The sequence below is a fragment of the Hakea prostrata genome, chromosome 4 (genome assembly GCF_041222555.1).
Source record: "Hakea prostrata isolate BN-2017 chromosome 4, UWA_Hpros_2, whole genome shotgun sequence".
Lineage (NCBI taxonomy): Eukaryota > Viridiplantae > Streptophyta > Magnoliopsida > Proteales > Proteaceae > Hakea > Hakea prostrata.
The window spans coordinates 32,248,020-32,272,886 of NC_142603.1; the positions used below are offsets into that span (position 1 = coordinate 32,248,020).

Below are 24,867 nucleotides of genomic sequence, written 5' to 3' on the forward strand. Positions count from 1 at the left end.
AGGAGGTGGCTTCTCAACCTTGAGTTAGTCCAAGGGTTGATCAACTTTTAGACTGATGCGTCCAAAATCTGCTCAGCCCTTAGATCTCCTGAGAATGACCTGCAAAATAAAGCGTCAGATGTGGCCCGACCGCTAGGATCGGGAATCCACCTCCGAAGGCTAAATCAGTTGATGAACTTAATCACAAACGGCTCTGCTAAAGCACAGAGCTAAGGAATGAATAACAAGAATACGATTCAGATAGTAAGCATCTGAGTGTTTTCGTCCATCCTCTCCTTTGTGGAGAGGTAATGTCTTATATAGAGTGTACCTTCGAATCTTCTTCGTTGGATGTATTTGAGCCTTCTTCGGGTAGTCGTTGGATCTTAACAGATAGATCCGTTGAGTGATAGACTTCTACTAGTTTGGACTAGTAAAGGACTCCTAGGATAACTCGACTGTTATCTGAAGGTTATCCATATGATAGTGATGAGTGACAGCCGCCGGAAACTGCTAGCCGTCATTAGGTTGATTAACCTACTCCAATAGTATCGGATTAGGGCGTGCTTGTGGCTGATTTAGTTTTCTTCCTCAGCAAGCTACCTCATGGACCCGGCTCGCTCGGAAGCGAGTTGATTCCCTTCGTCCCAACCGGAGTCGAGGGTCGAACCAAGAATGAACCAAGTTCGATCATATTTTCTCCGTATCATAGACGTATCAGCCGCTTTCCTCTCCGTAGCTCAATGGTCCATGTAACTTGGATGCCTCGTGCTCCTGTTGCCATTCTTCGCAACAGATTATCTTTTCACCTAAAAAAAAGGTAGAAGAAGAAGAAAGAGGAAATACTGGACCTTTCCTTTAATGAACCCCAACTGCCAACATCATCAATCCTAGCTCAAAGTTTCAACAAAAGAGTATCATAAAATCTTAGTTGGAGATTCGGGATTTCCTTTTAGCTAAATTTACGTGAAAATGCTCACTTCTTAATGACCAACACCTCTTTGTGAAAAAGTCAAGTTTAGACTCCTCCTAGAGGTATAGAATATAATACTCTAACCCAACGTATATAAATTCGGGAGTTTCACAAAATAATAATAATAAATAAATAAAATTACATGAAACCATGGATTGAACTTGTTTGTTTAGTAAAATTCACCCTACTGGCATCCTTCTTATCTCCATTGGAGTTAATGAGGTCTCCCTAATTGATTTGGGAACCTTGGTCAATGCCCTACAACAACAAAAAGGAATTACCATGAGTAGTTAAGAGTAGGCACGCCCAAAGCTCAATGCAACGGCGTTATCATTAGGATTGGGAAACTATTCATGATTACGATTTTTTTATGAGCACAAATTACTCCAAAAGCTTATATTACACATTATCATATAAAATAGTTAAATACTTGTCTACAAAATGAACCAGGTCCAAACGACCCAAATAGAGTTTGAAGACACAAACTGAACCATGATGAAATGGAGCACCTCCACGTTCCCAATGCTTTTTCACCACAAATTTGAATAGAACCCCTGCTAAACCTACCAGAAGTCTTATTTTTAAATTTATTATTACTATTTAGATGTAAATCCCACACAGACTTGTAGTGAAGAAACATTAGAAGAGCAGTATCGGAGAGTAGATCCACACTTAAAAGCCTTCAGAAGGAAGAGAACCTTGGAGCATCTACATGTTTGAAGTGTTTCAAAAGGATTCATTTGTTCTTGGATCTAATATGATTGTCTTTTAATAATACTATGTACCATATGACATGTCCTTCACATGAATTTTATTCACAAGAATGTTTGCTTCACCAGGATTCATGAGATGCTCTAACTTTTCAAGTTCTTTTGAATCAATCAAACCCCGGTTGAATCTTGCGTTGTTCAGCTCCAAAAAGGGATTGTTTGAAAAGAATCTCATTTTTTGAATGAATGCCTAATAAGGGCAGTCGAAAACCAGATGAATTAGGTTTTCAAAGTTGAGAGAGAGAGCAGACACAAACAATCCATACAACATAGAACGGACTAACCCACAACAAAAAGGGAAGAGGTTCTTTTTTTTCTCTTTTTTCTTTTTTGGCCGGGGGTTGTGGGAGAGAGAATTGTAACCCAATTGAAGTATCTTTTCTACGGAGGCTGGAGCGGAAACCTTCGGGCCTTTCTTCTATATTTCCTTTCGAGGTGCGTGGTCTCCAGTGTGAAGATGTTGGCATCCCAGGCGTTTAACATCATATTAGCAAGAGGCACTAAATACAATATAACAAATGATTCTTAAAAACTTGTATCTCAAGTTGGTAATGTCTGCAGCCTTATATGCTTGTATTTCTGCTCTCTGTTGAAGCATCTAGCAGTCTCCGTAAAACCTTGGCATAAGAGCAGCCCCAATGCATCGACCCCTTCTTGCAAAGCACTATCAATCTTGTCAAAAAAAGAAAATACATTTAGAACATATCCTAAAAGGGAATTGACTAACAAATGCACCACAACAAATGATTTTATACAGTGAATAAAACCAAGAGAGTTCATTTGACTGCCTAAGTGCACTTTCACCCGAACGAGAGAACCCCCTTTGGAGTCTAAAAATAGGGAGAAGCATCTATGACGTCACGCACATGAACCAGGACATGTGATGGGGGTGTGCAAAATCTCAATTTTGAGCTGGCACGCACACACTTTCTTACCCATGAAATACTCTGCTTTGAATATATAAGAACTAACCGACCAGCTCGAATTATATTGCAAGGTACGAGGCTAGGCAAGTTGGTTTACTGAAGCAGAACTATAAACCCAACTTTTGTAGTATCAATGCTTCAGAAGATATCTTGCAAGATGTGATTTTTTTTTCTTTTTCCCACAGTTTTCCTGCCCCAGTCACAAGAAAATGTCTTTCTGCACCTAAAATTGCAGGTAAGTTTTGGAATTACCAGTGTGGTTGTAAACTTACTCGTGCACGGGCCCCCACATTTGGTTTCTGGAGCAAAAAGGCCTTTGGATCCATTTGCCCTGGAGGTCTTCCGATACCTAAAGAGGTTCTCAAACAAGTTCAGCAAGAGTGCGAACAAAAAAAGAACAAAGATCAAAAGAAAATGGAGGTTCCAGCTAACCAATTCTGAGCCGACCGAAGTCCCTATTCCCTCGAAAATGATAGATTACACTCTTCAGCCTGGTTAAGAGGAATTCACATTTAAAATTAGCCATACATTTCAGAAAGTAGCGAAGTTATCCACTTTTCAGTAGTAATTTTTCTGAGTAAAATTCCATCCAGGTGTAAACATTTAAGACCCTAAACTCAAAACAAGCTCCATTGGATCTCAAGTAACCTGATTCAAGTTTGAATTGAGATCATGGTCAAGTTATATCAGGTATTGAAAGGGCATACCTGGTGCATGAGGGTCCTACCACTTCGGTGTCTAGGGAGGATCATAACGTATGCAACTTTCCCAACTTGAACCCACAACTACTAGGATGCAATTGGGCAACCTTACCATTGACCCGAGGTACCTCTTCAAATTCTATAAGAAATCTCCATCCTAAATTAACATATTGAAGGAAGAAGAGAGGAGAAGATGAATGGAGGAAGAGGGGAGAGAGCTAGGAGAGGCTCTTCCCTGTAGGCTTTATTTATAATACAGAAGGCAATCTTAGTTTATGAAAACTTTCCTAAATCAGTTACAGAAGAAAAAGAGAGAACAAAAATTAACGGACCTTCCCCAATGTTAAAGCGTGTTGGTCAGGTAGCTTACAGACATCAGTTACCGACCTACTCGCGCATACACCTGTATTCCATGTTTCTCAATTGAAGAAGACTGTCAGGAACCACAGGTCCAACACCACATCCCCTTTCAGTTTGCCTCACTGCAACTGGAACCAAAGGAGCTGCTGAACTATCACTATTCCCCGGCGGACCATCTGGAGGTGCTGCTCAAGTGGAAGTCACTGCCCTTCTGTGAGAACACAAGATTTTGCAGAATTCAACACTCATTTTCCAGCATTCCACCTTGAGGACAAGGTGAAACTCACAGGGGGAGACATTGTTAGGCCCATGGCTCGAGTCTACACCAGGAAAAATCGACACAGGAGCAGTGGACCAGAAAATGTGGGAAATTGGTTTTGCTGTCAGTCACAAGTTTGAACTGTTAGCCAGTTAGAGAGTTAGTTGTTTGTGATGTATTTGTCTGGGGGAAAGAGGGAGTAAGGATCTGAGAGAATTGTATTCGGTTTTGGGGACAAGGATGCTTGCAGGGCAGTGTTACTTGGTTTCTGTAACAATCAGGTTTCTATTTGCTGTAATACCCCATTTTGGACTGAAATATAGCTTTCCTTAATCTAAGTTTAGTGAACATATGTCATTGCTGTAATTGGGTTCCTAACAGGGTCCTTGTGTTCACATCAGCCCTGTCCCTACTACTTCCTCCCCACTGCAAGATGAGCGGCTGAGATTACAAGCAATCCCTCCAAAGGATTGATCCTGTGACACATGACAACCACATTCATTAGGAGATGAATGTTTTCAAAAAGGGGATTATCGATGTGAAAACAAGTACACCCCCCTCCCCCCTAACCGGGTTTCTAAATCCAGATCCAAATGGCCAATCCAAGCTAGCCGACTGCCCTGCAATGATATTTTGGTCATTTTAAGCCCCTTTTTAGGGCTCAATATTGGTATAGATAAAAACCGCTCGATCCAAAGGTCATGGATCTACTTTTGTTTTTCTATTTGGGTTAGTCAATTTTGAATTATGAAGAATCCAAGTCCTTTAAATTTAGTTGTGAATAAGATAAGACTCATTATCCAAAGGGGTTCTTATCTTATGGAGTTTTGTTTAAGTCAAGTGACTTTCCAAGATTTTGATCCCAGAGTTGTGAACTTGTAGTAATTTGATTCCCTTTTGAGTGTGGTACTCTAGAGTTGAGATCCTTATTTATTAGGTTTCCCAACCCAGTTAGAGTCATTTACTTTAGGGTGTAAATAGCCTCTTCTTGCATTGTACTATTCAGTTTTGATGATTAATAAATTTGATTGAGTTGAGGATCAGGGTCTCCTTGTTGGGTAGGCCCTGATTGAGTGAAATTGTTCTAGTTCTTCATCTTCTTCATCAATCCAACAGATTATCAATATTCATCAAAGCATTCCAGCAATAAAGCATTCAATCCCCAAGCAATCAAGCAAGTACAGCAGACTCCCCACCCTTCCCCCTTTCCTGCGTAACCCTAAAACCCCCTCCCCCTTCCACCATAGCCTTCCCTGCCCTCCCCTCTTTCTTAGGCCTAGGAATCCACCCCATCCCCTTCACAATTACCCCTTCCCCTTTCCCTTGCAGTTTCAGCCTAGCCCTACCCCTTCCCTACCCACCATAGCCCTCCCCTTCCCTTTCTTGTTAACTGCAATAGCAGCCACATCCACACCCTGATAACTTCTAATTCCCAGCCCCTTTTAGGTCCTTTTCACCTCCATTAGAGTCACAAAAACCCCTAGGATCAATTCCTACTGTTGCTTCTTTCAATTCAGTCCTGCTCCCCTAACCTTAGAAAACCTGCACTTCATCTTGTACCTTGGGAAGTAGCAGAATTTTTAAATTGCTGAATTCTGGTTCTGTTAAACTCTATTCAATCAATTTACATTCTGAGTGACAGAATATTAATAGAGACCAGTTCTGCAAGTACAGAACCAGCAGGGGTAAGCCTCCATCCACCCTAGCTGAATCCTCTGAAGCCCTAATTTTATGTTCAACCATTATCCACATCCCTATTCGCACTGTAACTGAATTAGAAAGTGTGAAAGCACTCTCTGAAACCCTAGAGTCTTCATCTTTATTTGCTGGAACTTCCTGGGCAACCACAAATATAGGGAAATTAGATTGTTAACCTAACTCTAGATCCTGGTTCACACCAGAAATGCAACCACACTGTTTATACTTGTTCAGCTGAAACATGGCAAAACCGATTGGGGGACCTAAACAATCTCCATGAGCGTGGTTTGACAAGTTTAACTTCATTGTTACTCAATATAGTTTTTCACAATGTTACTTTGACCATTCTATCTTTGTTCGCCGTCAGGATTCCTAAGTGATAACTCTGGTTAAATATGTACATGATATTATTGCATCTAGCAATGATTCCACTAGTATAGCTGAAGTTAAAACCTATCTTTACCAGCATTTTCGAATTAAAGATTTTGGTTTACTTTGGTACCTTTTGGAAATTGAAGCGTACAAAGCAAGAAGGGGATCAATTTGTCTCAAAGGAAGTATATGTCCTAGATTTACTAACTGATATAGGGTTCCTTGCAGTCAAACCTGTAGATACTCCCATGGATCCCAATCAGAAATTTGGCTCTAACAATGAGGAATTTGAAGATCCCATTGGTACAGAAAACTTATAGGCAAACACATACATCTTATGGTTATCAGACCAGACATATTCTTTGTGGTTGTGTTGTAAGCCAGTTGATGCATTATTCCCACAAAAAAAAAAAGCATTTTCATATTTTCACATTTTAAACAGATGTGCATGAAGTATTAATGGGTCAAACCTTGGCACAGTGACCAAATTTCAAAAAATATTTTCAAATTGTCTAAAAAGGTGATGGGAATCAGAATCAGAATTGGAAATTTTTCAATGGAGACTCTCTACATGGTCAGCGGTAGCTGCAGACAGGGTCCAATGGGAAAGTAATTTCGATTCAGTCCGTCCTTGTGGGTCACTCTTAATCAGCTTTATTTATCCTGTGGGCCCATAGCAATTCAAATGCAAGTGTTCAGAACCTGGGATCACATCATTTACATTCTAGCTTCTTTCTGAAACAAGTTAATGCCACTTTGAGCAGACTTGAACCACTATATTCAGTCTTCTTAAGTAATATGCCAATACTTCTGGGATATTAAGGTGAAGACTGAAAATTTTATAAGCCAAGGTCAGCATGGGCTCTGCACCTCAGGCTTGTCTTTGTGATAAACATAATTTAAGCCAGTGCAAGGTAATGAACCCAAAAATGCTTCAAAGTTTAGTTGTGCTCTGCACAGATGCATCCCTAACGTTATTAATATCAAGACAACATCCATGCCCAAGTGACCATAACAATCTGGCCAATTTTGTAATGCTAAGAAATAAATGACTATAATTGAATAATGAGAAAGATAATTCAAAGTTAAGCAAAAGAAACAAGTTGAACAATACCCATTATGACTTCCATGTCCTCCATTTGGTTGTAGACGAAGCACCCCACAGGGCAAATCCATGTCATCGAATAACTAAAAAGTAGACATACAACATGTAAAAAGAAAGATTTTTTTGTAAATTAAATAATAATAATAATGAAAAAAATAAAAAATAAAAAGGCTTAGTGCTATAAGGATGGAATGAGGATAGTACCACTAGCACACGATTTAGTGGTAGCTTAAAATGTGCCGCAAGTGGTCCAGTCTGCAGCCAATCCAAAAAAGTAGAATATTAACATCATATCCACTCCCATATGAATTCTAAAAACATCACCAGATTATCCGGAGACATCTATCACAGATATAAATTTCTCTCTTGTCGAGTACAGTAATGCAACTAGAAGTTGTGGAAGAAACAACCATCTAGAGCATCAAAAGAATACCCAAACTAAACAAGATCACCAAAGCTATTCAAGCTGAGTGATAGCATGGAGACTCTGGGGGGAAAAAATCTGAAATTCTCATGAAAGGTGCTCCAATATGCATTTATGATGCAAGAGAAGCATTCAAGTATACTTAGTTGCTTCCTAATATTTGAATGATTGGGAAGTGAAGGAATGTGAAATGCTTGTATACATTTTTAGAAAAAGAAGAGAAACAAATACCAACTGTTTCTGAGATTTGATTTAAACCAATTTCCCCAAGGATAAAAGCATCTCTATAGGTGCCTAGTCTTAGACAAGATCCTTCCCATAGATATGTTTCAAGATTGAGGAATTACCAAGCAAAAGTGCAACACTTGTGAAGATACTGTGGAGACAACAATGAAACTCATTCTCTTATAGTCTTATCTTTACAAACATTTTGGGCCATACTGTTGGATTTTTCAAAGTCAATTGAGGCAATGCATGATCAATAATGTTTTGTGTCAAATGGTTAATTTGGTGATTTTTCAATCACTTATCCTTCCATGCATACAAACTCCCCCTTGTATTTTCAGCCATCCATATGGTTCTAAATATTTTCAAGAGCTTCTTTTGCATAGTAGATTTTTTAAGACTGTAGCACCTCCAAATGAAAAAATAAAATAAAATAAATCTTGGTCAACTGAAACTTGACATGTGACCACGACCCTGTGCCCTATCTGCCAACAAGATTTGGGCAACCACCTGATTTCCCACGTGTACAGTATTCAGAAAAGACTTCAAACGCATGTATGCAGAAAACTAAGGCCTGACCAAAAAATTCCAAAATATAATAAAGAACAGTGTTATAAGACTAGCCTTAAAGTACAGTCATTCCCATGTCTCAACAACTGACAAGTGAAAACTAAAAAAAATAAAAATAAAGAAAGAGGAAAAGTTCCCTACTAGCACTGTTCCATATCAAAGGCATTGAATTCTGCTACCAACTGCACAAATTATTGGATTAGTTGAAACAACTTGATCAAGAAAAATTATATATATATATCGGTTTTTGGTTTCAACTTGGACAGGAAAAATTAGTATCTGCATTAGTTTTTATTTCATTTTGTTTATATTTGAGAAAACAAGATTATCTTTAAAAGGTTGGCAAAGGTGACCTACAAAGAATATGAATGGGTTGAAACAGCAGGAGAATGCTTGAGAATGCCCAATATACACGCAAAGCAGCCCCTAAATCCAGAATAAAGACCACAAGGCGCACAACCAAAGGTGTTCATAAGGAGACAATCAAATGTGGGTAGTTCAAGAATCTATTGATGTCAACATATCATTGTGCGAACTGTGCATAGCCAAAACTCCAACCCCCCAAAAAAGACAGTAAAAAGCGGCAGGAATCCACCCAATTTAAAAGAAATGGATCACTTGTACAGTAGACACAATGGCAACGAGTCTTTTCTTAATTTTTTGGGTAAGCAAGCAAGCAAGGTGTTATTACATAAAAATGACACTGAAGATTTCGATATCCAATAATCTAATTTATTGCGCTTACGGATTCACCACTCAAATTCATGTATGTCTGCGGCTTAGCAAGGAGAACTGGCACATTGCCAACGAAACCTGAAGAAGGAAACAATAAAACATTCAAAGCAAGTGTGGAATCAGATTTCAAACTAGAGAGTAGAAACTAATGCCACAAAAATGAAAAACATAACGAAACTATAAATACAAAATAAATCAAATGCACCTTGTCCAAAGAGGGCCTTGGATTGAACCTTCTCCATCGAAATACCTTGTGATTTGGCGAATGCGTCGATCATCTCAAACCCTACCTGGTTTCAGAAACACCCATACAGAGACAAAGGAAAAGGATTAGAGAATAATGAGTACTCGAAGAGTGCAATTGGGGTTTCACAGCAATGAGACATACGTTGTGTCTTGTTCCTTGGTACTTCTCACCAGGGTTGCCCAGGCCGATAAAGAGCCAGGGTTGAGGAGATGCAGTGCAAAAGCAACGCCTTGAAACCCTTCCAAGCATCTTCCGCTATTCTTCTGTCGTGGTCCTCTCATGTCACTCTTCTTGCCTCTCAGAAACCTGACCGTCTGAAGGCTCTGAACTTTGAACCGTTAAACGTGAAATTTGGGGATTTGTCAAAATTCGAATGGGCTTAAATTCTTTGTGCTGATGCCTGGCCAGGCCGTGTTTACGCCGTCTTGGACATTTTGGCCACACTTGGTCGCAAAATGTTCTTCAACCAGCTTAATATACATTTCGTATGCCAATGGAGGAGTAGGATGGTTAGGAAACTGCCTTCGCAGAGGAGAGGACATGGGTTCAACTCCTACCGACCGACAGCATATTTAATATCCCTACCCCTATATATAAAAAGTGTCTTTATACCAATAAAAATTATATACATTTTATAAATATCACTTACCACCCTCTTAAGTTAAACAAAGCTCTTCCTAGCAAATATGTCAAACACCTCCCCTCTATTCCTCTTAGTTAGCACTTACCTCCCTTCTTACTTAATAAATATATCAAACACCCCCTTCTATTCCTTGGATAATGTCACTTAGCTCTTTTTTTACCTAATAAATATATCAAACACCTCTTCTTTGTTAATTTTTTCGATTAAATTTAACTTTTACTGTTAAATATTTTTTTTAAACTCCAAACTATCATTGGCTATAAATATTTTTTTTAATTTAAACCCTAAATTACTGTAATCACCTAGCAGTTAAATACTAAATTACCCTCAATTAAAATAATTATTAAAAACCAAAATACTATAGTTAAAAGAAGATTATCTTTTTTTTTTTTTTTGTTACAAAACGGGGTCAAAAGACCCAAAAAACAATACAAATCAAACTAGAGCACAACTCTTGAGACAATCCTCTCTAAGGATATCTGTCATTTCTTGCGGGGGATCATTGAAAAAGACCAGATCATCTCTTCCAATTAGCCGCCTCTTAGACAACCAATCAGCAGCCTTGTTATTTTGACGCCTCACATGACTAAATCTAACATGGCCTCGAGAAGCATATAGGCTTCGAATTTCAGCAACTAATCTTCCCATCGATCCTTGCTCGTTAACTTCTGGTTCCAGTAACCTTATGGCCTTCAGCGAGTCTGATTCTATTTGGAGTGGCCATGCTCCCATATCCAACGCTACCTTTACCCCTTCTTTGATTGCGCGCAGTTCCGCCTCTACTACATGGCATAGAGGAATCTTGATAGCAAATCCTCCTATGAACAGGCTTTCTTGATCCCGAATCACCCCAGCTAATTGAGCGTAGCATTCCTTCACTTTCACAGCAGCATCCGTGTTGCACTTAAACCATCCTCTTCTAGGGCATGTCCACCCTAAAACTTCCAATTCTTTACTTGGATCAAGAACAGGGCTTCGGCATGTTGTCCAAGCTTCCTTATTGGCTCGATAAAATTTTTCGATAATGAGCATACCATTCCCTGGTCTGGAAAAATCTACCTCATGGATATCTCAATTTCGCCATGCCCAAAGAAATTGTAGGGTACACACAAATTGCTCAGGCCAATCGTTGCTCCATTTGGTAGCAAACCCACAGATATTGGCATAGATCCATTCTTGCTTTTCGCACCTAAAAAACCATATTTGATTTCGTGGTTTAACCATACGTTTCCAAATGCTTCTTGCAAAGCAACAATCCCTAAATACATGTAATGCATCTTCCACCTCTGTCATGCAAAGATTGCATTTATCAATATCTTGAAGATGCAAGTGGCACTTTCTAGCATTAGTCATCAACCTATTCTTTACAACTAGCCAAAAGAAACTGCAAAATCGGTTTGGAAGATGAAGTTTCCAAGAAGTATTCCAAAATTTTTCATCGAATATTCCCATATCTACAGCTGGTTCGTTCTTTATCAATGTCTCATATGCAGAGTGTATCGGAAAAATACCTTCAGTGGATGGGATCCAAGACATCACATCAGATCCATTGTTACTAGAGGGAAGTGGGATATCCTTCAGTTTGGTGCAGATTTCTGTAGGGAGGTATCCCTCAATTTTTGTTGTCCATTCCATGCCATTACTTTCCAAGTATTGGTTAACGACTTCCCACTTGCCACCGATCGGGAACTGGAGAAATCACATGGTCTTCCAAATTACCTTCTATATCTAACCAGTAGTCCCTCCAGAAATAAGTGTTCCTTCCATCTCCAATTTTTATTTTGCAAAGCTCAATCAGGAGAGGTTGCTTTAAAGGGATGTTTACGCCTTTTTTATCCATATTTATCTTAAAGAACTGCTAACCAAAGTGAGTTTTGCTTTTTAACCCCCCAAGCGAGTTTCATAATAAAGGCTTCATTCATCACCCGAAGCTTCCTAAAGCCTAAACCGCCTTCCACCTTCGGTCTACAAATCTCATTCTAGCTCACAAGATGTGCCCTTTTTTTCTGATTTGACTCGCCCCATATAAAGGCTCGAGTTAGTTTTTCAACTTCACCAAGGACCCCTTTTGGAATCAAAGCTGTCTGCATCGAGTAGTAAGGTATAGTCATTACAACTGATTTTGCCAAGACAATTCGTCCCGCTAGGGAAAGCGAAGAAGCTTTCCAACTGGAGAGCCGATCTGATACCTTGTTAATAATGTATTGATAACTACCTTTCTTGTCTCTTTTATAGTGAATAGGTACTCCTAGATATCTGCCCAAATCATCTGTCATGGTAAAGCCGCTTCTTTGTGCAATCTCCTTTGCTCTCTGGCTCTCTACATTTTTGGAGAAGAAAATACGGGTTTTCTCTATGCTCACTTTGCTTCCCAATGCATTGCAAAATTTATCCAAGCATTCCTTCACAATGGTAATTTGCTCTAAGGAAGCTTCTGCAAAAAGAACTACATCATCAGCGAACATAAGATGGGAGATTCCCATCCCCCCTTTACGAATGCGACCAGGGATCCACTTCCCTACAGCCAATGCATCTTGGATACAGTGGGTCAATCTCTCATTGCAAAGGACAAATAAATAGGGTGACAAAGGGTCCTCCAGGCGAATTCCTCTAGAAGGTTTAAATTCTTTTGTACCTTCCCCATTCCAGAGAATTCTAAAGGTAGGACTTGTAACACACATTATAATCACATCAACCAGTTTGGATGGTACTCCTGCTTTCAAGAGTGAATCAGCAATAAATTCCCACCGGATTCGATCATATGCCTTTTCCAAGTCGATTTTAACAGCCATCTGATGGATTTTTCCTCCTTTTCGCTTCATGGAGTGAAAAAGTTCTTGTGCAACAATGATATTATCCTGAATATTCCTTCCAGGAACAAAACTGACTTGATTGGGTGCAACAAGGCTAGGCATAAACTCCTTCAATCTGTTAGTTATCAACTTAGTCAGAATTTTGAGGTTGACATTACAGAGAGATATAAGCCGGAATTGTATAATCTTCTCAGGTTTGTCTATTTTGGGAATCAATAATAACAAAGTCTCATTGATCTTAGTCTCTAACTCTCCATTAAAGGCTCTGGCCACATTCCTGCAAACATTTTACCTGTAATATTCCAAGTTTTCTGATAGAAAGCAGCTTGAAATCCATCTGGTCCTGGAGCCTTCCATGGACCAATTTGATGAGTAGCACGATAAATCTCCTCGTCAGTAAGCTCATTACCAAGAATAGATAACCAATCATGGTCTAAAACTGGGAAACTATGATCTGTTTGGAAAGGATCTGAATCATTATTATCCTCAATAAAGAGTCTTGTGAAATAATTGACAACATGATTTTTCAGATCTGCATCCTCAAAAATCCATTGATTATCTTCTCCCTTGAGGCCTTCAATTTTATTTCTCTTCCTTCTGTTTAACGTAGATATGTGAAAATACCTCGTATTCCTATCACCTTGTAAAGTCCAATTTTTCCTCGATTTTTGGGCCCATAGAATTTCCTCTCTCTGCAAAACTTTTTCAAGTTCAACTATAAGTTCCTCTTCCAATCTCCCTAAATAAGGGTTATAGGGTCCTACTTTGCAAGTTTTCTTTGGATTCCCCTAGACGAGCATACAAACTTCTTTTACGACTTCAATGTTCCCGAAAGTTAAACAAAATTATCTTTAATTAAAACCCTACGTTCCCTTTTTTTTTAATTATTAAAAGCGCAACATGTCTTTTTTTTTTTAAATTATCAAATAATTAAAAAAAAAACCTAAAATAGTAGTACGTGTTTAATTTTATCAACATACCTTCTTCTTCTTTTTTTAATTGTATTTTTAATTTTACTTGATAGTAGTATGTGTTTTTTTAATTGTTTGATAAAAAATAAAATAAAATAAAATAAAAAGGGTATGTTGGGCTTTTAATAATTAAAGATAATTTGGGTTTTAACTATGGTGTTTTGGTTTTTAATAATTATTTTAATTGAGGGTAATTTAGTATTTTAACTGCTAGGGTGATTGCGGTAATTTAGGGTTTAAAATAAAAAAAAAAATTAACCAAGGGTAGTTTGGGCTTTTAGAAAAATATTTAACGGTAAAAGTTAACAGAGGGGAGGTATTTGATATTATCCAACTAAGAGGGGGTGTAAGTGCTATTTGTCCAGCTAAGAGGGGAGGTAAGTGATATTTACCAAAAATATTTTCAGCCAAGGGTAGCTTGGGATTTTAGAAAAATATTTAACGATAAAAGTTAAATTTAACCGAAAAATTAACTGAAGGGAGGTACTTGATATATTTGCTAAGTAAGAAGGGAAGTAAGTGACATTATCCAACTAAGAGGGGTCTCAGTGCTATTTGTTCAGCTAAGAGGGGAGGTAAGTGATATTTACCCTATATATTTATGTTTACCAAAAAAAGGTGAAATTTGGAGATTGCAATACGATTGCGACACCTGTTATTATTATTTTTTTATTTTTAGAAACACACATGTTATTAAATAATACAATCATATCATGTTATGCTACTATATATCATGTCATACTATCATATTTTACCCCAAAAAAAAATGTCATATTATCATACATCATACTAGGGTGTGATATCGTACTATTAATACTTATACTATACTATACATTAGAGAAAAAGATTCCTAATAGACCAAAGACAAGCTAACACATAACCTCAGCCCCATGAACCAACATACCAAGCCCAACAGGTGTCTACCCAGTACAGCACCCCTCCAAAGCCCAAATACCCCCACCCCATCCCAACATACACAAACATTGCCTAGCCATTTAAAAAACATTGTGATTGGATAAGTATGATTTGGGATTGGGAAATGTCCTTTTGACATTTCTGTCCTTGGACATCGAAGGGAATAGTATGGGATGTTCTCCGAAGATGCCCATCGACGTTTTCCCGGATTATTGGATGTCATATATAGGACTGTGTTGGCTAGGACATCCTTGTTGTATCAGACCCGAATCGAAAGGGCATTGAGACCGAACGACCCATGGTAGTATGTGGGTTTATGGGCGTTCAAGACCGGTAACCAACCCGTGAGAGGACATAGATCACATTACGGATACTCGTTGAGGCCATTTATTGGTAGGGTTGCAAATAGCTAGACTTGGGCTCACAGGCGCTCAAGACCGGTAACCAACTCGTGAGAGGACGTGAGAGCTTCTCATTTACTATTTTTGGATGACCAATAGGGTTGATGAGTCCATAGTCCGAGCTCGTTGGTGCCATAGGATACGTGACTCTAGTGTGAAGGATACCGAACCGAGTTGGTAGTAGCCATAGGGGAAGTATCCGGATCTGACATGATACGACTGAGTAGATGACTTGCAGTGGGCTAGGCTTTACCGTGACATTCGCCAATACTTATACCAATGGTGATGTGAGAGAGTGGTGACTTTAACCCCAGCCATGGATTGTCCCGAGGGATGCAGGACCCAATTACCAACGTAGAACCCAAGATACCAAGATGGTTGAGGGAAGAGTGATTTGAGACTCACCCAGAGAAGTATGGTGCTATGACTTAAAGTATGTCTACCATAGAGACTAGCATATGTAGAGTTAGAATCATATTTGCATCATCTGTTTCATATTATCTTGTATTATGTTATGTTTTATATCATATGACTTATGTATTATAGAATAACTGCCTTGTTGAGTTCTCTCGAACTCATTCCTTTATGTGCAATTGTTTTGTTAGATTACTCAACAGGTGTTGAAGAATCTGATGGCTCCTTCATTGAGACGGACCTCGATGCCTCTTACTACTCTCAAGGTCTTGGCTACTATGAAGATCATAGTGAGATCCCGAGGGTGGTTACACTCCGTTCCAGGATTAGCTCGACCTTAGTGTGGGAGAGGCCGTGTTTGGTCTCCTATTTTTATACCTATGAGGATATTTTGTATAAGATGGAGGAGACCTTAGTTTAGACTTTTATACTGTTATCTCTTTTTAAGATAACCGATCTACTTTCATCTGTTACCGAGGGAGTGATTTCCGCTCACTCTCTCTTTTTCTGAATTATATGTATACATTGGTATCTTTCATTTCGCACTCTAATCATCTTGTTCTTATCTTATTCATGATTTCATTTTTATATGCTTTGACCTTGATTATTATTGTTCATGATTGTGTTATCACGTACGTGGGAGGCATGGTTGCTCGATACTTGATCCTTGGGACTGTGGATCACATACCCAGGTATGCTAGGTAGGGTACCGGCTAGGTGGATGTAACAGGTATGCCTACATTTAAGACACGCCAAAAGAAAATTTTAAATTTTGGATGGATAGGTAATTTCCACATATGTTTCCACCAATTCGTAAATTGGTAGTCATCAGTCGTGGAACGTTGTTTTACTATTTCCTTAAAAGCCAATTTGACTGAGAATTCTCCATTTGGAGAAATTAAAGAGGACCAAGAGTCTTCTTGATCTGGTTGAATTACAGGGGTGGGGTGAGAAGAGGATGTAGGAATCTCCATGTTCAAGCTTTGCAATTCGTTTGCCACTTCCGCCTATGAAACTCAACCCTATCCTAACCCTGACCCTGACCCAGATCCTTTAATGTTGTAGGTCCGAAGACCCGGAGTGGTGGAAGAAGAGACTTGTGGGCCCTCATAGTGGAAGACTTGGTGTATGATTCAGAGCCCATGGATATTGACAGTGAAGCCCCTTACTTGGATACACTATCAGTGTTCAGTGAGAAACTGCACCTAGAAGAGGGGAAGCTTAGTTGAAGTGTTTGATGCGCTTCCGGTCTTGTTTCGAAGGTATTTCTCTACTCTAGACTTGTTTATTGACTTGTAGGAGAAAACCCAACTCAATTCGGACTCATATAGCCTTTCATTTCCCTGATTCAAGGATGTTGTACATGCTTGGTCGACTGGCCCAGTCGACCAAGCCAGTCGACCAAAGGTTGTACAAATCCGAGAAAAAGATGCTTTTTGGATATTCCTCTCTCTATTAAAATGTTTCTCGTGTTTTGAACCCTATTTCACATTTCTAACTTGCTGAGAACGTGGGGAGAGCTTCCCAAAGCACCTCCTTGGTAGTGGTGAAGATTATTCCCTTCCAATCATTGTCAATCATTGTTCCTTGTCTCCATTAACACCTACAAGGTATGATTCATCACTCTCACTCTCTATCCTACTCTTTTCTTTTCTTTTCTTGATGTTGCAACCTTGGAGTTGATGCTACAACCTTGCAACCATCACTCCAAGTGTTCACTCTTAGCTAATCATTGATCTCATTCCATTTCCATTGATGCTATGCTCTCATTTCAATCCTTGCATATGCATTGCCTTGATTCTCTTCTTAATTTCATGCATTCTTGTCCCAAACTGAAGTATATAGTGTGTTATGTCTATGTTTATTGCTAGCGTATGATTCAATCCAATTCCTATCAGTTCCCCTAGCTAATTCATTCACTTCCAATGCAATTTTATTTTATTTCAATTCATGCTATGATTCTTGTACTTAGAACATAGGGTTTCAATTTGGGGGTTTCTAATTGGGCCATTAGATTGTGTTAATTACTTGATTTATAGTGTTCTTATATTGTTACAATGAATCCCTCCAAGTTTCGGATCGATTCGAGCCCTAGAAGATCGATTTTGGGCCAAAAATCACTATTCAGCCCCAACACTGAACCAGTCGACCAATCAGTCAACCAATTGATTATTGAATTGTGTACTTTGCCGATTTGATCCGTTCGACCTCCGATTTTCCCGATTTCTTTTCTAATCTTTCGTTTATGTTTGTCTAGGATCTTAATATCATATTTGGATCATTTTTTTGTGGCCTTTGGATTATCATCATCGCGGCTTAAGGTAAGGACGGTTATACCCATATGACATAGACTATGTGATTATTACACTGATGTTGGCAACTTAGTAGGCTTAGCTTATTAGTTGTTTTTAGACATCATATGACTATTGTAGTTACCTTATGAAAGTAGCACCATGTTTATTTACTTTGCTTATCATGTCTATTCATTCTTGTCACTTACTTATACACTTAATCATATCATGTTATGACGTATCTTTCAATATGATGATGTATCATGTATGTCTGATATGATGAACTGAGAATGTGATTGGATAAGTATGATTTGGGATTGGGGATTGTCCTTTTGACATTTATGTCCTTGGACATCGGAGTGAATAGTATGGGATGTTCTCCGAAGATGCCCATCGATGCTTTCCCGAATTATTGGATGACATACATAGGACTTGTCTAGATGTGTTGGCTAGCACATCCCCGTTGTATCAGATCCGAATTGGAAGGGCACTGAGACCGAACGACCTGTGGTAGTAGTATGGTCTGATGGGCGCTCAAGACCGGTAACCACCCCGTAAGAGGACATAAATCATATTACGGATACCCGAAAGGGGCCATTTATTGGTAGGGTTGCAAATAGCTAGACTTGGGCTCACGGTCGCTCGAGACTAGTGGGTTATATCCGTGAGAGGACGTGAGAGCTTCCCTTCTACTATTTGTGGATGACCAATAGGGTTGGTGAGTCCGATGAGTAATATCCATGATTCTAGTGTGAAGGATACCAGAAAGGATCCCGGGATGGGAGGAATGGACGTATCTGGATCTGACATGATATGACTAAGTAGATGCATTGGGCTAGGCTTCACCTTGACATGCGCCACTACTTAGACCAATGGTGATGTGAGAGAGTGGTGACTTAAACCCCAGCCATGGATTTGTTCTGAGGGATGCAGGACCCATTACCAACCGGTGATTAAGTGATTGAGACTTACCTAAAAAAGTATGGTGCTATGACTTAAAGCATATCTACCATAGAGACTAGCATATGCAGAGTTAGTATCATACTTGTATCATGTGTTTCATATCATCTTGCATCATGTTATGACTTGTAATGTATGGTTTATGTATTATGGATTAACTGCCTTGCTGAGTTCTTTTGAACCCATTCCTTTCTACGCAATTGTTTTGTTAGACTTCCCTGCAGGTACCGAAGAAGCTGATGGCTCATACTTCAAGGCAGACCAAGATCCCGCATACTACACTGAAGGTCTTGGCCATTATAAAGTTACTGTGAAGGTGCCGAGGGTGATTACCCTTCGTACCAAGATTAGCCGGACTTTGGTGTGGGAGAGGCCATGCTTAGTTTCCTTCGTGTACACCTACGAGGACATCTTGTACAAGACTGAGGAGACCTTGGCTTAGGCCATTTTATGGTTATTATTTGGAACTTGGATATGTAACTTAACTTTCATTGATATACTATTAGATGATGGTTCTGTAACTTAACATTGATTGACTACTTTTCCGCTGCCACTGAGGGAGTGACTTCCGCTCACTCTCTCTCTCTTTTGGAATATATTTATACATCTGGTATCATCTTTATTCCGAACTCTGATTATTTGTTCTTATCTTACTCATGACTTATTTTATTATATGTTTTTACCTTGATTATTATTGTTCATGATTGTGTTATCACGTATGTGGGAGGCTTGGTTGCTCGATACTTGATCTTGGGGACTGTGGATCACATACCCGGGTATGCCTGGTAAGGTACCGGCTGGGTGGATGTGACACCGCCACTGTTGCATGTCGTGGCCACCTTGTAAAGTCTTGAATTGTGGTAGTCTCACTTGTTTGAGGTCTAGCCCATGGGTCAAACCAGAAAGAGCTTTTATTCCCATTGCTGACGTTGCAAGATACCATGTTTCGTAGCTGGGGGAGAATACTGCCAATGCTGTTCCAAATCCATGACCCTTTCCTTGTATATACCTTTGGATAAAAAAATGCTTCTTCCCTTGAAGTATCTGGCTTTCAGGACTTGTACCCATAGTGCTTCTGGATTAGAGAGAATGTGCCACCCTTAATCTTCCATTTTTTTGAAACCCAGTCCTCCTAAAGATCATGGTTGGCACATCTTCCCCCACGAGATAAGATTCAATTGTTTGCTTTTGTTGGGTTGACCATTCCAGAATCTTTGACAAAGTGCATCAATTTTTTTGCAAGTTGTCTTTGGAAATCTAAAGCATTGCATCTGATACAGAGCCATAGATTGAATTGATGATTGCATCAAAACGCCTCTACTTGCGAACGAAAAATTTGATGCCTTCCATGTTGCAAGTTTTGTGGTCATTCGGTCAATGACCAATTGCAAACTAGATTCACCTAACTAACTGATGCGTGACAGTTATATCGCTACTCCCGACTAAACCTCCTCTTGTTCTTTGGACGATGAGTCCTGCAAAAAGAGTAAGACGCAAGCCAGCTCGAGTACCGGGCAACCGCCTCCGATGGCTTAGTCAAACAGTGAATAGGCTAAGGTCTCATGCAAGAACTACACAAGACTATGTTTAGAATGTATTGGATGCTTACCAGAGGGGCGTGTCTTTGTTTTTATACTGTAAGTGTTACATTTTCTGTATTTGGTAAGTTTACCCAATGAAGGTTGTTGTTTCTCCTGGGATTATGCATCCTTGTCATTGGTCCCGCCCGATCGGCTGCTGAGTTGACCTTCCCTATTGAGAGTGGTTGCCATATAAGTCCAGTGTATGTAACGCATTTATTAGGCAGGTCGGTAACTGTCTCGACTACAAGACATGTTAGGCCCCGATCGGGTCTGACCTAGTCGTGTAGGAAACTCCCGTATCACTAACCTATTGCATTAAGATCAATTTTATGACCATTCAAATTAGAAATTTAGAGATTCATTGGTGCCACAACTTAGTAGTTCCTCATTATAATCATCACCTCTTGTTGGGTCCCTTGGATAAAAGATTTATACGAGATTGTCATCAGCAAATAAAGGAGACACAACATAACAGATGATGCTCTACCATTTTCCATATGACTATGTATAGTGTCAAAATCACGTTACAGACTTGGTGTATCTTCAAGCCAACCTAAACTACAAGTAAACATCTACTAACATTTGAAATGATGGATATAGGGATTGTTAGCATTTATTAAATTTAATATACCCAAGGGCAAAAGTGGAAACTCCTTTTTGGGCGATTACAAAAATATAGGGTTATATTATAATCACCACATCACTTGTAACACAATTGAATTACGGCATTCGTGAGTTTCTGGAAAAACGGCTCTCTCTCTCCCTCTCTCTCTCTCTCTCTCTCTCTCTCTCTCTCTCTCTCTCTCTCTCTCTCTCTCTCTCTCGAAACGCAGAACACAGGAAGGTTTTCTGAAGTTCTTCCTCTCCTCCTTTTTGGATCTCGATCTTTTACCATTCATCCTCAACAGCATTTGGGTTGTGGAGTATATTCCATTTCCGCGTGATTGTGGAAATTAACCAGTGACTTTTTCATGGAGGAACGAGAACGTGGACTCCAAATTTACTTCCGATGCAGATCTTTCTATATTGGGAAAAGTGAATCCAAGTAAGGATAATCTCCCTTCTATTTATAGAATAGAAAGATAACCTACATTGGCATCAGAGTTAGGTTCCCACGGTTCTTAGTTCCTCCCAAATTGTTTGTTTTCTTGAAAGGATCCAATGGGAGGATTAAGGGTTTGATAGAAACCCACAATGAGAGGATCGAGGGTTTGATAGAAACCCTAAATTTTTTGTTGGGATCCAAGTGGAAGGATCCTTGTAAATTCCCTTTTGTAAATACATGCATGAATTGATAATCCATGAGAATGAATTTGTTTAATGTTTATTGGATTTTTCATGCGCTTTTGGGTGATTTTTTGGGGAAAAAATAGAATTTTCCATTATGACGGAACTTGATTCGTACAAGGTTACAGATGCCGTTAGGTCAATAGAGGACTAGATGGATGTTCGTTCGATCACAGTGGACCAAACGGAAACTCCATCTAGTCAGACAGAGATCCGTTTGGTTAGTGGCAGACAGACGTTCGTCTGATCATAGAGGACTAGACGGAATTTCCATCTGGTGAGATGTTATTCTGTCTGGCCAGATGGCTATCCATTTGGGCAGACAACAGTCTGTTTAGGGAGACAGACTTCCAGACGGTGATCCGTATCAAAATCTGTCTAGGAGTCCATCTGGTTCAGAATGTGTTTCTGATTTTCTAGACACCAGTGGCTTGACACTCTGAGTGATGTTTGGGCATTAAAAGCCTAATGGGGCTAAGTGGGAGCTATTGGGGTAGAAGCATTCTGTGTGAACCACCTTATAGCATGAACATGATTTTGTTTTACTTTTGTAATTAGTAAACAATTTTGATTTGGGTTATTTAATCATGCTGCTAGCGCAGAATGAAACTAGTATAATAATTCTATGTGGATTTGCATGAGAATTTGATTGGATGTTAGTTAGCATTTCTTTTGGTTCAAATGCTTATCCTATAGGTTGACCATGCTAGTGTGAATTGTTGCGGCTTATGTTTTATGCTAGAAAAGTATAACTCATTCTTGCATATGTGTTGTCTCTAATTTAAATGGCTGCTACCAAGAGTATTGTTGCTAACCTCACCAAAGGAGATAACCTGAATGAAAGGAATTATGACCTCTGGCATTGAAAGGTGCAATATCTCCTGGAAGAGCAGGACATGCTGGAAACCATAAACTAGACCGTGTCCTCACCTAAAGAAGGTACCACTGCACAACATCTTAGAGACCTTAAGATTTACAATTCCTGTAAGGGGAAGGACAGGATAGCTAGGATTACTATCCTCAACTCTATGAGGGATGATTGATGCTTCGATTTAAGAAGCATAGGACTTTGTGGGAGGCAGTGAAGTTCCAATATTAAGAGACTTCCACCACTAGAGGCTGCCAGCTCGGACTCACTTTTAATGGTTACAAGATGCGCCAGGCTCACACCATGAGGCAATACATAACCATCATGTCCAACATTATAAGTGAGTTGAGTGCATGTGGGCGCCAAAAGACTGATGAGGAACAAGTCTCTACAATCATCAGGTCACTGTCAAAGACTTGGGAGCACATAAAGATCTTCTTGACTCATGCTGGTGATGTTAAGACTTTTGATCAAGCTGCCAAGCACCTTAAGCTGGAGGAGGATCGAATGTTGGCTGATGCCCCTCCTACCGAAGTATTTGCTACTGAAGCAAGCACCAGTAAGGGTGCAAGCTCTAAGCGCAAGAGGGAAAAAGCTCAACCTCAACGTTCCAGGAAAAAGTAACAAAGGTGGGAACAGAAACAAGAGTGGCCCCAAGCATTCAAGGGGGACCATTGCTGGTAAAAAGAAATCATCTTTGATTTGCTTTAATTCTTGAAAGCCTGGTCACTTTGCTCGTGATTGCACTGAGTAGGAGGTATGTACTTTGTGTTATACCTCATCTTGTTATGTAACAAGTTCTTTTATGCTTGCTGAATTAAGTCATTTGTGGATTGTTGATTCAAATGCGACATAACACATAACAAGGGAATGCTCGAGCTTCATGGAATATAGTCATATCCAAAGAGGAAGTAGAAGAATAACTATGGGGAATAGCTTAAGTGGAGGTTCATGGCATTGGCACATGCAAATTAGTTTTGCGAGGTGGCCGAATGTTGTTACTCCATGATGTGCTTAATCTTCCAGACATTCGCGGAATCTTGTTTCTGTTATTTTCTTATGAAACATGGTTTTAGAGTTGTATTTGAGAACAATTCTTTGGTTTTGAATCTAGGTGATACAGTTTATGGTTGTGGTTTTCTTCAGGATGGTTTTATTGTATTAGATACAATTGATTATTTACCTAATTCTAGTAGTGTTTTTGTTTGCCAAAATACTATGTGTATTGATTCTATTGTGTGGCATGCTAGACTAGGGCATATTGGCTTAGATATGATGAACAGGTTGGCAAGAGAAAGCTTCTTCGGCCAAGGTTCACTATCTGATTTGCCAACCTATGAATCATGTCTAGTAGGGAAACCAGCTAGAAAACCATTCAAAAAGGCTTTGAGGGCCTCTCTTCCTCTAGAACTTATCCATTCAGACGTTTGTGGACCCATGAATGTGCATACTAGAAAAGGACAAGCTTATTTTATCACATTTATAAATGACTATACACGGTATGGTCATATTTATCTAATTTCTCATAAGTCAGAAGCTCTAGAATGTTTTAAAAAGTTCATGAGCTTAGTTGAGAATCAGTTAGCTAAAAGAATTAAAACTCTTAGAACGGATAGAGGTCGAGAATATCTCTCCGATATGTTCAAAGGGTTGTGTGATGAAAAGGGGATATCTAGGCAACTTACTATTCCAGGGACTCCACAGCAAAATGGGGTTGCTGAGAGGAGGAATAGAACCTTGCTAGACATGGTGAGATCCATGATGGCGCAGACAAATCTACCCATCTCTTATTAGGGAGATGTTTTGCTGACTACAGTCTATATCCTCAACAGGGTTCCAACCAAATCGGTTCATTCTTCACCATATGAGTTTTGGACTGGAAGGAAGCCAGATTTGAGTCACATGCGCACATGGGGTTGTGCAGCGTATGTTCACTCTACCTCTCACCAATATGGGAAGCTTGGACCCAGAGGAAGAAAGTGTATCTTTGTGAGATATTCTGAACACTTAAAGGGCCATGTATTTATTGGGCTAGATGAGAGTGAGAGGAGAACGGAAATTGAGTCTAGGCATGCAACATTCTTGAAAAATGATTTTCCATCTCTTGCAAGAGTTAGCAAAGAATCATCGGAATTCTTTGAAATACAAGATAGTGATCTTGTCATTCTAAGGATTCAAATTCTGGATAATGAACCTGGAGTTCATCCAGAAGATCCTAGTAGGAGTGGGAGTGTAGATATGATAGCTCCCTCACTGGGTGAGCAATCTAACATGCACCTGCACCATAGTGAGTGCGGGTTAGTTCCTCATCAACGTTTCGACATAAAGGATGAAGCCTACATGGTAGCTCCTGAAGAAATTGACTGTGAGGTGACTA

At 39.4% G+C, this 24,867-nt stretch overlaps 1 protein-coding gene across 1 annotated transcript; it reads right to left on the bottom strand.

Moving 5' to 3' along the window:
• Positions 1-1,553: 1,553 nt before the first annotated feature.
• On the bottom strand, positions 1,554-9,824 carry LOC149018696 (Peptidyl-tRNA hydrolase family protein). Its single transcript, XM_089152851.1, has 8 exons — positions 9,486-9,824; positions 9,303-9,387; positions 9,108-9,175; positions 7,348-7,398; positions 7,153-7,226; positions 3,081-3,139; positions 2,921-2,997; positions 1,554-2,394 (listed from the first exon to the last, which is right to left on the bottom strand). Exons 1-8 carry the CDS (start codon positions 9,591-9,593, stop codon positions 2,263-2,265), a joined length of 654 nt encoding a protein of 217 aa, XP_089008977.1. The 5' UTR covers positions 9,594-9,824; the 3' UTR covers positions 1,554-2,262.
• Between the last annotated feature and the right edge of the window lie 15,043 nt (positions 9,825-24,867).